General features: G+C 42.2%; 1 protein-coding gene across 1 annotated transcript; it reads right to left on the bottom strand.

Moving 5' to 3' along the window:
- Positions 1-1,348: 1,348 nt before the first annotated feature.
- Positions 1,349-13,575, bottom strand: MPHOSPH6 (M-phase phosphoprotein 6). Its single transcript, XM_076349051.1, has 5 exons — positions 13,441-13,575; positions 8,291-8,403; positions 6,645-6,735; positions 5,515-5,612; positions 1,349-5,067 (listed from the first exon to the last, which is right to left on the bottom strand). The coding sequence occupies exons 1-5, from the start codon at positions 13,489-13,491 to the stop codon at positions 4,923-4,925; spliced, it is 498 nt and encodes a 165-aa protein (XP_076205166.1). The 5' UTR covers positions 13,492-13,575; the 3' UTR covers positions 1,349-4,922.
- Positions 13,576-14,742: the final 1,167 nt, after the last annotated feature.

The following is a 14,742-nucleotide window of genomic DNA, read 5'->3' as shown; positions in this document are numbered from 1 at the left end:
ACAACTGCATGACTCCTGCACACACCATTTGTTAAGTAAATGAGGTCTGTACCATCATGCTATCAATCTGCTGGCCAACCCTTCCCACCACAAACTTCCTGAACCAAACAGGCCAATATTGAACAAATTTGACAGCAGTGTTGGAGATGGTAAGTTCCTACAAGTTCCTGGAAAAAGAGCTCGTAGGCTGAGGAAGAAGATGGTCACTGAAGAGGAGGCCCAGTAGTTGCCTCCTCTGCTGGGCTCAGCAGCCAACAGCTCTGGGCTGGCCACGGTGCGTGCCGGCTCTTCCCTGCTGACCGGCCGTGGTGGTGGCTGACAGCCTGGGTGCATGCGTACTTGCACAGGGACAAGGAACCAAGGGCCAAGCAGGAGGCGATAGGGGACACTGAAAGATCTTACTGAGGTGGGAACACAGTTTTTCTATAAATAATGGAACGAAGGACTTTGTTCTCTAATTTGTGTTCATGTTATTCTCTCATACTAAGGTCCCATTAAGGGTTTTTACCCCTTTCTAAAGGACTGATCAAACCAAGGTGTTCCCCGAGACCCCAAGGAACATTACGAGCTTCAAAACACTCACCACCTCCATTCTAGCTGACAGAAATTCCCATCTGCATTCACCCAGGTCACCAAACTGTATCTCTCTATGCAATGAAGTACAGTTGTTTTCTGGTGCTGCTGCCTCTTGAGGACAGCCATTAACAGACTGGTTATTTTGCCTCTGTACTTCTCTAGAGATGTTCCTGCTGTTGCTCCCAGGTAATTGCTCAGGTTATGGTGTGGAACGGTTTCTTGGGCAGAAGTCTACAGACTCATATTGGCATTTTTAATTGTGCCTGCAATGATGGGACTCAACCCAGATACCCCCTTCTACTATTCCGTTCTGGCTAAAGATCTACGGAGCTGCTGATGACTGAAGCGTCAACCCTCTCTCCGACTCCATCTGTTGATAACCACTGAGTGGGATTTTTCCTCTCGATGTAACAATTATAACCAGGTCCTCACTGTGCAACATCAGATCGTATGAAGAAATGTCAACACGTACAGCTGAGGAACAGTTTCATAGTTTAACTAAAGCTCCCCAAAAGCTGACGAAAGCAGGTTATTGAGGTGTGAATGCCAGACCCAAAATGCCTCAAAGGTTTGAGATGAGAATGGTGTAAAAACAAACAAACCCAAACAAACCCAGAGGCCTCAAGCTGGGGTTCCATTAGCAAGGCATTATTGTAGAAGGGAGATGCTCTCCCAGACTGAAAAGAAAAGAAACAACCAAGTCCTTAAAGCATCAGCTCTCAGAGAAACTTGTGTTCACATGCAGAAAGGAAACACGGGATGTTTGACATCCTTCACCATGACTATGCTTTATTAACACTCTCTCTGAGAAAGGTTTAATGAGAGCCTAAGCTACTGTGCAGTTTTAGTTGTTGACTGTTGTTGAAATGAAGCAGAACAAACGTTTATAACCCCCCACCCAGGTCTTGTCTAATTCCAAATACAATGTAAAAGTATGGTATTCCAATTAACAGAAAGACGAGACATTTTCTTTTTACGTCTGAACGCTGGATTAAGTCCCAGAATCCCAGCCCAGCTGCCCATTACACACACACGCAATGCCCAACGGCAACAACAGTCATCCGCGATTGTAGAATTGTTATAATGGAGTGTATTATTAGAAAACAAGACACGTAACAGAAGAAACACGGTTCAAACTCCATGGCATCACTGAACATCCTCCCCCCTCCCCAAAGAATCAAAGTTTAATCAGCTCATGCATTACTAAAGGGAGGATACAGGATGGCTTGCTTCAGTTGGACTCTGGTCCTGGACTTTCTAAGATCCAATACTAAGCAGAATAAAAGTAACAAAATGAGAAACATCAGCAAGGAAGATGTTGTTCAATACTTCCATGTTTCCAACATCAGCAGTTATTACAGAAATAAACACTGTCAGCCTGTCAAAGGGAGGGACAAAACTTCACCTGACAAAAGACATGCTTAAACTTAACACTGTGAGCTGTCAGTGAGCACGAACTACAACGCACACTTTGCTTTCTTCACTTTAATAGCTACCTTAGTGTAACAGGCACAAACACTTTTGGCATCTGATAACTCTCTACCCATTAAATTTTGCAGGTAGCCATTTTCTTTAACAAAAATGCTTACTACTTACCCAACTTGCTTTTGTCCTCAAAGAAGAAATGCTTTTCATTTAGAAACACGACCGTGTGGGAAAGTTCTACAGCTTAGGAAGTCGCACATGAAAACGCATCTGCATTTGAGACTCTGTCAGAGCCAAGAAAGCTTGAATTAATGTAGGTTCGCATTATTATTGCACCGCTACACTCCATCTCTGTCAAGAGTAGTTCAAGCACAGATTTTATATAGCAGAATGTTTCTACCTTGGCTAGGAAGCTAGCCAGACTTAAAATATATACGTATATATGTATTTATAAGGTTGGAAATACAGATGGGTATTTCAGAAGATCCCAAGATAAAATGCCTGCTTGTAACTTTGGGCACTTAAAGTACATTTAAAAAGTCATGTAGGGCTGATTTCTAGTTTTGTCTTGCTCATAATAACGCACTACGAATGGTGCTTTTAAAAGTGCATTTTACAAACTCCCCATGAATAAGAGATTGCGCTAAAAATTAGTAGTTGGTCTTACTGTAGCATTTCAATAGCTCACCTAGCCACCAGCTAAACGCGAACAGCGGAGCACCCAGATTTGAAGACAATAAACCAAAATCTATCATTTCTTCACAGTTGGTGTTTGACATGTTTAGGGAACAGAAGAACCACCCTTCCCTTCCCCCCTCCCAAATTCCAAAATCATGGATTTTCTAGGAAGCTGTTTAGAGTTCACTCACGCTCTTACCCATGCACCATGCCACTCACATTTCCAGCCATCCCTCAGAAAATGACATGAAATTAAGTACCAACGTACAGCAGAACGCCCTTTAACTGCGCAAAATTACCCCCCATTGGACTGAACAGGACTCTGCAATGCAAGAGAGCTCTCTGCATAGAGCCTTGGCAAAGAAAGACTTCACACGGCGTTCATCTGAGCCACTAATCGTTATCACAATTACCTGAAAGCTCCTTTACATGACACCACTGGAACCCTCTCCAACCCACTGTCTCTCAGGGCGTGCAATTGCAGTGACATCTCCTGGTTGCTGGTGGTTCACTAGAACACACTTTCCCCCCCTCAACTATCCAGCATAGCTATGCAGAAAGTCTCTCCATTGAAGAAATGTGTTCACATAGAGGGGAATCATTTTCCTACTAATAAGCAAGAAAGAATAATGGGATATATTCTCAGTTTTTCTTGTGATGACCAACAATAAATCATTTCTTAGCTCAGGTCACATCTTCCATGGGAAGAAAAATGTCTTGCCATCATTAACTTCTTTTCAGCTAGCAATAATATATGATCAGGTTTTAAATAATTGAACCAGTAGTATCTAATTAGCTCTGAAAAACTATCTCAGATCATGAATCACAGACTTTCCACCTGTATAAGGTCCCCTTACTACCTTAAAAGTATATTTCTCTTTCCATGTGTGATCCATCTTGAATATCTAATGAGGTGCTCTTGATATATGGATTATCGTTCATATATCACATGCAAAATACAGCAGGCACACAGTCTCTTTCTTTATATAATTGAGTTTCATGTCTTGCTTCACTGAGTTGTTAAAAAAAGAAAAAAAAAAAAGCCTCTTGTGTCCATGACGGAATGGCCACTACTTGCTTCAATTTAACAAATTCCTCTCTCTCCAGAGAGTCAGCATTAAGGACGAGTAACTTAGACATCTAGCTGGGGAAATGAAGTAATAGAAAGAAATATTTCTTGTTGAAAGCCAGGATACAGAGAACTGCTATGATTTTAGACACCACCACACTGACATTTTTCAACGCCCAGAGCACTGACTGACCAAAGGGCATGATGCTTCCGTCCTAACGTTACTTCAGACAGCTTCATTGCACACTAAACAGAAAAAGTCAGTGCAGTCAGCTAATATTTGGGGACATCTGTGGCCAGCACAAAACAGTATCACTTCTTATATCAGATTGTATTAAGCACTATTTTTTACATTAAATTAGCTAAACCACAATCATTAACCACAGAAAAAATCAGTTTTTATTCAGCTTTCAAATGTTTCTGAAGCCATTATTAGGCTTTTATGACAAGACCTAGATAATTATAAGATTGGGTTTTTTTTTGCTGAAAAAGAGACAAGATTAGCAAACTTCTTTTGGAAGACACAAATTAAGACTCACAATCTGCTCAAGCGTCAATCTGTAAATGTTGCCCAATATTTGGCTTGCTCTATAAAAAAGAAGTTTTTACAAACCCCTCTATTTTTAAATAAGCTTTATAAAAAATAAAATTCAACAAAATGGATTTTATCTCTCTGTTCTTTTCCCATCTTATTTTTAGCACAGTAAAAAAACCCCAAAACATGTTTCTGCTGACTTTTTTCAATTTGAAGACAGCAAAGGTTTTCATTTTCATAACAGAAAACACAGTGAAAGCTGAACTGCCTTATTGGACTGGACAAAGCACGTCTTTACTCCAAATAGTTCTTTCAGATGTTATCATAAATTGTAAATAATGTTGCTCTCAATTGCATGTGACACTCGATCAAGTTATGCACAACATTTAAAAAGGCTGATGGGATTAGTGCCCCACGCATTAAAAGCTGCTGAGAGAGGAAAGGATGTATGACATCCATTATATACACATCCACTTTGAAAAACGTTTGTTGTGCGGATGGTAGAATTTTCAGTGAGAACAGACTCAGATTTACAAATCTATCCTTTACATTAAATAGCAAGAACTCCAAACAATCTCCAGTTCGTGTTAGTATATTTGGTAGATAACATTTCTATTAGCTCCAGTTGTGCAGTTGACATTAATCCTGAGGTTTTAAGAACTTTTTCTTTGCTTTTTTGCTAGGTCTTGTGTTACTACTCCCATCTTCATCTTCGTCCTGGAGTACACGCTGATCTCTTTTTCTCAAGAATTTCTTCCCTATCGTTCCCACTAATGTTTCATATCTGTAAAGATAATAAAAAATTTACAGCTTTTACTAACATCAGAGAAAATGTCGATGGAGCAAATCATAAATCTAATCAACAATTTAAGTAGTGTAAAAAAGCTGGTCATCAGAAGCTTAAGAAGCACAAGTACTACATGATCACCTATTACATTATTATTCATTCTGATAGTTTGGGTTTGTTAGCAATCTGGAACAAGGAGGGAATTAGCATGGAATACCTGGCTATCAAAGGGCAGAAAACCCCTATAAGATATTTCACCCCCAAAAGTGATGGTGATTCCACTGAATACACACCAGAATCCCTGGAAAATCAGTTCTGTAAAGTACCATATTCTGTTGTGGGGTTGTGTTTTGTTTGTTTGCTTTTGGATTTATTTTTCCCACACATAATGCAGTAACATCATATTCCTAGCTAATATTCATTATGTCATAAAATAGAACTTACCTTCTGGCCATTTCTTCATCTGACACATCAGCCTCCATTTTATCATCCACTTCAATTTCTTCTTCCTTGCACCTAGAGTTCATTTGGATCATTAACTTCTGAAAATGAAGCAAGAAATAGCTTAAACATGTAACCCTGACATAACGGCAACTATGCTGAAATTGACTGGTAGAAGAAATGCATAAAAGGTAGGAATCAAATTTAATAATTATTTGCTGTTCCCTGGTCAGGCTAGAGCATACTGTTACAAAAACTCATGAAGAAAAGGCAACATGCCTGCCTGTTGCTAAGCTAAGCTTAGAGTTTGCCTTTGGGAAAAGAGGCAACACAGAGACAGGGTTTTCAGTGAATTGTACTATTCAAACATCCTCAAGGGCACGCCAGACATCTTCAGGAGACCAGAGAATTAAATCATAATTAATTTTTCATTGTGATGTTAGCACATAGTCCTTGAAATGGTTTTGTTAAGAAGGAAAAATACCTGCAAGGTTTTACAATAAACTACTAGTAAAAAACATGAAGCAATAATATGCCAAGTCACAGTGAAAGCAAGTTCAAAATAACTAAAAGAATCCCCAGTAAATCACCTTGCATAGCCTTTTGCATACCTCTTAGTCTTTACACCTTCATCCTCTTGCTTCAGTTCAGTGGTAACATTTTGATTACTATCTCATTGTAGTTCTATCAGCATGAATCATGCCAGAAAGAAATTAAGGACTCTCTTGCCCAGAATTTTTACTTTGGAACTTTAAACCCTTACTTACACAAGTAAGTGTTGAATAAATAGGGTTGAATGTTTGTAGGATTGGACTCTAAATTAAATGGCAGGAGGAAAAGTGAGCTATTGTTTTGGTGAGCAGCATGTGGGACAGTTTCCTCACTTCAGGGAGGGAAAATCTGCAGGAGTCATGCAATTACTGACCATCAACACAAGGACATAAAAAGCTTCTATTCACCAGATGCTGCGTTGATCAACATTTTGGTTTGAATCAGGCATTTCCTGTACATGGGAGGATTTATGGAAGGTGCTGCAAAGGCCAAACAGCATGCAGTGTGAACACTCAAATCCCATCCCCAAGGGCTTCAATCCTAATGCGAGACCACCTCAAAACAGAATATTTAAACGGTACCTCAATTTCTGGATTGAATCCTTTGAAGGACATTCTGCCATAAAGTAGATCCTCACATGGCATAAAGCTCCTCTCTTCTATTATAAAGCTCCTGCATGAAACCCCAAACCCAGCATTTGTCAAATGGTGCGTTTTAAAATAATCAAATTAAACAAATGCAAAAAGCATTTGCTGTCTTCCTCCCGCACAAATAAACAAAACCACAGTGTATTTTAAACCATCAGCTACTTTCCGAAGCTTAATTGCTCTGATAAATCTTTTAATACAAGGAGCTTGGAGTGCAAAGGAATACTTTTTGCCAGTAAAGCTGTGCCAGTTCCACAAGCAAAATTAACTCTCCTGACAAAAAACATTCTTTGCTGGTACGATTCCACCTACATTAATGCTTTTGCCAGAATAAAAATACCACATAAATATCAGTCTCCAGGTGGCATTACTACACCAGCAAAAGCTTCTAATTAATTTTTCATTGTGATGTTAGACCTGGCATTAGTTGAGTCTGTCAGGATATGAAACACTGTGTAATTCTCTGTTCAGTAGAGAAAGATTTCCCCTTTCTCCCTCCTTTTTTCCTCTTTTAATGAGCACGGAGCGAGAAAAGAAACATGACCCTGAGGCGTTCATAATACACGCATTAGATAAAAGTACTTCCATGAATTGTTCCATCCTTCTTTTCCTTGCACACATATGCACCTCTTCCCTCATCCTCTTCATCTCCCATGTAAAACAAACTCCTACGATCACGGGAAGTTAGGCTGAAGAGATCAAGCTCATTCTCCTACCTCAATGTAGGATCAGTTAAACATGTACCATGAACAGCAGAGGTCCATCTAACCCATCCTCAAAAGACTTCCAATGATGAAAAATCCAGTGTCTCCTTAGGCAATCTATTCCAGTGCTTCAATAGCCTCATTGTTAGAAAAATTCTCCCAATGTCCAGCTTGAACCTTCCTGGCTGCGACTGAAGCTCAAATACCTTTTTGTCATATCCCCCAACAGTAATGGAAAATACTTTATCAATGACCTTATTCAACCACAGTTAATTCCCTGGATCCCAGCTTTTTAAAAATTATGTATGTTCTCAGCAATTATGTATGTTCAAGCAATTTTAAAAGTAGTTCTCTTGCTATTTAAAGCACCTTTCTAAATAGCAGGAATGGACATTTTCTTCCTTATTAGCTAAGCCTTCCTTTATTTTTGCCATTATCTCTCCTATTACAAAAACAGGATTTGAAGTGAGCTGGACTCAGGAAGACAGAACTGTCCTGAATGGACCTAACCATGTGACTGGAGCTGAATTTACTAACACAAGGTTTCAAACTTCTTTTTTCAAATGAAGGGAAAAAGCAGCAGTGAATGAATTGATCTCTGCCTGAAAGAAACTAATTACATGCATCTAGAAGAAACTGTGAGTGAAAGAAAACAACACACACAAGAAACGAAAGTAGGTCAAACTGCACTAGGCAACCTTGAGAACGTCCCTGAAAATAAATCATAAAAAAAGCTGTAATGCCAGCCTGTCGCTATTTTTGCTTCTGTTAATTGGTTATTAATAATACTTCTTTTATAGCAAAAAATATGAATATTCTATTCCCACTCCACAACACTCCAATGATGATAAGAAGTACAAAAGGGTAGAAGCTTACTCTTTCTCCTTTAGATCTGGTAAATCAAGATACCAGTGTTCTTCACTAATTATCTTCTTTTCTTCCTCTTCTAGTTGTTTTTTAGTTTGTGAATCCAAACCCCTTTGCATGAACTAGAAAGACAGACAAACAGCTTCAGTTTTTTGCATCATGAGTATGTTCTGAACATGCAATAATTACATGATGATAATTATCCATCACATAGTATTTAACAGCTGATAGAAAGTAAATGCTTTTTGTGATTTTTCTCTGGGTTTGGTCTAAGTTTGGGCAAACAGACAATGGAAAATTAAACAACTGCTGATCACAGCTATCTACTGGAAGTCCACAGCCAGCCACATCTGTACTTACATACAAAGAAACCGACCTTTCCTGGTTAGTTTTGATGGATCTGAGTTGTTACAACTCCATAACTTTGCTAAGATTTTTCTAATGTTTCAGGAAAAGGCCAGAGAGAATGTAATGGTGTTAAAATTATTGCTGCATATCAGAAACCAACACCACCCAATAGAAACAGCACTGGAGCGCAGAGCTAGAGGTAGGTCATACCAGGTTGGCCATTGTTTGAAACATCTATACTTTCAACCATCCTCTTCTTTTTCTCAGATTTCATTTAATGAACTGGCTTGCGTTTGTAGCCCTGAAGGCTGGAACCTGCTTTTGGAAGTGGAAAAAAGTAACTGAGGCTACGAAAAGAAGTCTTTTGTATCCAGCTGTGCTAGAGGAAGATGATGGCAGCTCTTAACTTCTCATTGATGACCCACCAAAGTACCAAGTCAAGCAGTATGTGTAAGCACCTGTTAACTCACTGCGGGAACAGTCTGCCAAGTTAGTTGAGACCAATAATTTAGTTTAGGGTAAGGCCGCTAATTTTGCCTAATACAAGGACATTCCTGTGAATTGCTTCCTTGGTGATAACCTTTGGCCGATGGGAATGGGAAGACAGGATCAGTAACCTCTCTCACAGCTGGGAGTGAAAGAGGACATCTGCCATGGCCTATGAAAAATTGCTGGGAGTGCAAAACTACAGACCTGATATATGTGAAACATCCCTTTTATTTCCATTTGTCTCAAGTCAGGTGCCTGAATTGAGTGGCAATTTAAGTATGAACAACGTTAACCAAACATGCTGGAAAAACCAGAACTCCTCACAACTTTGCAGTAGTAATCCTCATATTCTTGCATCCCTAGGAGCTGGGACCTCCCCTACAGAAAGTGTTTGAATAACTGTATCTGTCAGAGGTGTACATTTATACCAATGTAATTCCCAGCTAGAGGCAAGTCTACCAGTACAGTTTATACAGACTCCCATACAAAAATTGCTTTGTGGCTATCAAAGCATACCTGTACGTGCAACACTGCAGAGGAATTTTATACCAGCTAATTTTACCCCTCTCATTTAATGCTGCATCATTTTTGTGTTTAGATAAGCCTGCAGGCTGACAGATAACATGCCAGTGGGGCACATTTGCCTCTTGAACACTAGCAGAGACTTGGACATTGTTTAGGTCCCAGATAAAATGGGCTTGGCTGGGGATAAAGCCCCAGAAGGCATCACAAAACACTTTCCTCCCACAAAAAAACTGCATTACTGAGCTTATTTAAAATATATAGGTAATACAGATGTATAATATATATATTATATACATCCCCCCCACCTCCTCAGTCTTTACAAAATGCCCAAGCAAACCAAACCAAAATCTGAAGTAAAAGCCAATATAGTGCTAGTGTCTCATTTTCCATTTGTTTCTATTTGCATCCATTTGTACAAGATCTTTAATGAAAGAAAAATTGACTTTTCTGAGTCGATCCAAAATATGTCAAAGCTTTCCAATTAAAATTACAGTATCTTCTTGAGGAAAATAAGGGAGTCTATCATGTGGAAAACCATATTGCTCAAGGAAATTGGTTAGCCAGTCAGAAATCTCAACAGGAGAAATTCTGCTACAAGCACCCAATTAAATAATCATTTCACATTACATTTTAAAGATTATGTTCCTAAAGATTACTACAGGAATAACTAGATTAAAAATATGTGATCACATTTATCTAAAATGTAAACACACATGGATGAATTAAAAATATACCCGTTGCGGTAGACACAGAGTATGTAAGTCAGTAACTGGGTGGTTATTTGGATTAGTTTCCCCAAGCAATGGGACCTGGATCAAATGGTGCAAGAGCTAAAAGCATGAGCAATCCTTCAACACCAAGAGGTGAGCACATGTGGTCCAGTACTTAGCACAAAGGGTCTTCACAACGCTACCACTGACTACATGTCACCTTTGGGTGACACGTCACCTGCCTGTTGAATTGTGATAATACATCTTATCAGTACCTGTGGAAGCAGCTGCTAAAGTATTAATTAAAACATTTGTAAACAAGATGATCTGCAGAAGGAAAGTGCTAAATACAAGATCTGTGTATGACCTTTTCAAAACCTACTCATCTCTTCGAAGTTGGTTACTACTGCCCGCACTGTAAATCTGCAAATGTCACAGCACCACATTCACAGGCTGCTTCTCCACAGCCTTCCAAGGAAGAAAATCTAAAAACTGGCTTTTGAAATCTCCAGGGGGTTAATAAACTGGCAAAAAACAGGAGCAGGAATTTCACTTTAAAAGAGAGTATTACACAAAAATAAGAAAAAATAATGATGTTGCCATCCAGGTTATGGGAGTCTTACTCTGCCATACACTGCTGGCTAACTAAGCTTAACATCTACTCCCTTTGGAGAGCGAGGCAAGATGTGTTCCGTTCCCTCTGTGCATGAGTTTTAGTCTTTCATTAGCAGCATCTGTTAGTTTGGGTAAATATTCTACCATCTTACTGCAGAAGAGTACTCTTTACATGGTAGGTTGAACTGAAGTCAGCTAAACTCCTTTCAGCCAGTGTCTGAAATATAGAATCATAGAATCATTGAGGTTGGAAAAGACCTCTAAGATCATCGAGTCCAACCATCAACCCAACACCACCATGCCCATTAAACCATGTCCCTAAGTGCCTCATCTACTCGTCTTTTAAATACCTCCAGTGATGGGGACTCCACCACTTCCCTGGGCAGCCTGTGCCAATGTTTAACCACTCTTTCAGTAAAGACATTTTTCCTCACGTCCAATCTAAACCTCCCCTGGCACAATTTGAGGCCATTTCCTCTCGTCCTGTTGCTTGTTACTTAGGAGAAGAGACCGACCCCCACCTCGCTACAACCTCCTTTCAGGGAGTTGTAGAGAGCGATGAGGTCTCCCCTCAGCCTCCTTTTCTCCAGGCTAAACAACCCCAGTTCCCTCAGCCGCTCCTCAGAAGACTTGTTCTCCAGACCCCTCACCAGCCTCATTGCCCTTCTCTGGACACGCTCCAGCACCTCAACGTCCTTCTTGTAGTGAGGGGCCCAAAACTGAACACAGGGTTCGAGGTGCGGCCTCACCAGTGCCGAGTACAGGGGCACGATCACTTCCCCACTCCTGCTGGCCACACTAGTTCTGATACAGGCCAGGATGCCATTGGCCTTCTTGGCCGCCTGGGCACACTGCCGGCTCATGTTCAGCCGGCTGTCGACCAGCACCCCCAGGTCCTTTTCCACTGGGCAGCTTTCCAGCCACTCTTCCCCAAGCCTGTAGCGCTGCATGGGGTTGTTGTGGCCAAAGTGCAGGACCCGGCACTTGGCCTTGTTGAACCTCATACAGTTGGCCTCGGCCCATCGATCCAGCCTGTCCAGGTCCCTCTGCAGAGCCTTCCTGCCCTCGAGCAGATCAACGCTCCCGCCCAACTTGGTGTTGTCTGCAAACTTACTGAGGGTGCACTCGATCCCCTCATCCAGATCATTGATAATGATATTAAACAAGACCGGCCCCAAAACTGAGCCCTGGGGAACATATAACTATGTGGGGAAAAAATGGTTACATAAAACATCACAAGCAAGAAGCCACAAAGGCCCCATCATATTCAGTTATAAAAATTTAATGGATATTAACATTTTTTAAAAAAGTAATGGCAACTCAACTTTTACTGGTTGTTTTCCAGCAATAAAGAACCATCAATCACAGGAGAATGTACTCCACTGAATTAAGTGTTGTAGTACATGACGTGAAGCAGAATCCATTAGCCAATAAGTGGAGACTAATTTCACATTGGACTTGACATGAGATTCACAATTCCAAGGGTAACAGGCACGTCACAATGTTACTAACAGCCCTTGCATTTATGAGTTCGGAAAGACAGTTAACACTGCCATTCAGGTTGGGTATTTTATTAGCTATCAATGTAAACAGACAAAAAAAATGGACACAATAAAAAAAAAGAAACTTTTTTTTCCCAAGATTAAAAGCCCCCCCCCCAAATAAGGCACGCAACATTAATATTTTAATTTCAACGAGTGTGTGTGTGGTGGGGGAAGAAGTCTTATCATTTTTATTCACTATAAGCAGCCTAATTGCAGAGAAACCAGGCGGAACAAGAAGACTCTCAAATGATGCCCAAAAGTTGGCTCTTGCTAGGGTGAGACTTTTGCTGCAATCATGAAGTTGCCTTCCTGGATCAAACCCTCCAGCACCCTACAGTTTATAAACCCCCCGAGACCTCTCGCCACCGTTTAAGCAGCCCGGCATTCGGCGACAGCTCTGTGAAACCACCCCTTGCCAGTGAAGTTGGAAGGAAGCAGCTCAGAAAGCTGCAGACCTGAGTGAAAAGGCAAGCGATAAATATATATTTTAAAATGTGCATTACGGGGGGTAGGACACACTCATGCCCGTGTCTCAGACCAGGACAGACGCTGCGTGGCCAAGTGTAGACAGGGAGAAATGCCCCAAACCAGGGAAGGGCCACCCAAGAGGGCCTGGTTTATCCAGAAGACCCCCCGCTCCGTTCACAGCACCGCTCGCCCCCTCACGGGCCGCCGCACACGCGTCGGGTGCCGGCGCGGCCCAGGCACACGCCTCCGGCGGCGGCCCCATCCTCTCGCCCCCGGGGCCGCCTCACGGCACCGGGCCCGCGGCGGGGAGCTCCCCGGCAGCAGCGGGGCGCCGCTCCCAGCGCCTCCGCAGCCGGGCCCGGCCGCCCTGTCCTCACCCCGCCGCGGACCAGGCCTCAGGCCTCCCCCCGCCTCCTTCCCTGCCTGCCTCCCGGGGCCCCGCCACCGCCCCCCGCCTCACCTTCATGCGCAGCAGGTTCTTGGACAGCTTCGTCTTCACCTCCCCGGCCATGGCGGCCGGCGCTGGCCCGCAGGCCGCACTGGATCCCCGCGCTCGCTTAGCGCCGCGGCCGCGCACGCCGGAGGAGGAGCGGGAGGAGGCGGCGGCGCGGCTCCACCCTCCGCGTCCGGGGCTGGCAGCCGGCAGGCGGCTGCAGGGACAGGCCCCTGCCCACACCCCGGAGTAGTGGCGGGGCGTGCGGGGGCCCGGGGTGTGTGTGTGCACGGTTGGTGCACAAACGTTAAAAAAAGCAGCTTTCCTGTACAGAGCCGGTTATTTGGGGTGAGGGAGATCGGGTGTGTGGGGAGATAAATCTGACTCGGTATGAAATGGCAAATAGTAGGGGAACCTGAGATTTCTTATCAACGCTTGTGCATTCTGTAGTGCCGCCGGCTTACGGTTTCATCCATAACTTTCTGGTATTTCAGAGAAGGAAAGAGAGTATAAAATCTGTCTCTTACTGGCATTTGAAGACTGCTTGACTTGTTTAGCTTTCGTTTTTTAAAATCGGCACCGACTTTTACTTGCAAAAAAAAATCACACAATCATCAAATGTGATTAAGACCGGAAAGCACATAAATTCAAAGATATTACAAAAAGCGTCAAAGCTTTGTTAGTCCTGAATCATGATCTTTGAATTCAATCTTGGCAGTGCTGTCTTTGGGCTGCCAGGCTGGGCCCCGGTAGCTGAGGAGGAAATCCTGATAGGAAATTGCCAGCTGACTCCCAGTCACAAGCAGGTACCACAATTTCTGTATATATCCTCATAAATCAGGTTTCTGACGCCTGTTTTGACATTCGGCACAGAAACCAGGCGATAAAGCAATAAAAGTGAGGGTTCAGTGTTCAAAACTTTAATGAACTGGTGTGCTCCAAAAGACAATCCAGGGAGAAAAGTTCCCGTATATGCAAGATGTAGGTCAAAGCTTGAAGAACTCTGTAAAGATTTATGCTCTAATAGAGTCCACAAAAACATATAATGAAGGGCAAAACCTGATTGCAGTGGGAAAGGAGGAGGAAGAATTATCCGCATCCAGGCATCCTTATTACACAGTTAAACTCAGTGGGTTAAAATGGCCACAAACGTGAATGAAACATGGAGCCACAACCGCTTCAAGGCAAAGTCATAACACTGCATGGAAGTATTTAATTTTCATATAGGCAAGGCACCTTCATTTCCAGGCTCCATAAATGAGTTGAAGCTGATCTGAAATTCAAGGCCCCAGCGAAAAAGTCTCTTTGTGAGTGTGGGAGCTATCCCGC

This window comes from Aptenodytes patagonicus, chromosome 11 (genome assembly GCF_965638725.1).
Source record: "Aptenodytes patagonicus chromosome 11, bAptPat1.pri.cur, whole genome shotgun sequence".
In the NCBI taxonomy this organism is placed as follows: Eukaryota; Metazoa; Chordata; class Aves; order Sphenisciformes; family Spheniscidae; genus Aptenodytes; species Aptenodytes patagonicus.
This window is presented reverse-complemented; position numbering and strand designations above follow the sequence as displayed.

Excerpts from the sequence above, each read along its gene's own strand:
- MPHOSPH6 (XM_076349051.1), bottom strand. The coding sequence starts at position 13,491 with ATGGCCGGGGAGGTGAAGACGAAGCTGTCCAAGAACCTGCTGCGCATG. Across the intron at positions 8,404-13,440 it reads AGAACCTGCTGCGCATGAAG|TTCATGCAAAGGGGTTTGGA; the intron begins GTGAGGCGGGGG and ends CTGTCTTTCTAG. Across the intron at positions 5,068-5,514 it reads GATGAAGAAATGGCCAGAAG|ATATGAAACATTAGTGGGAA; the intron begins GTAAGTTCTATT and ends TTATCTTTACAG.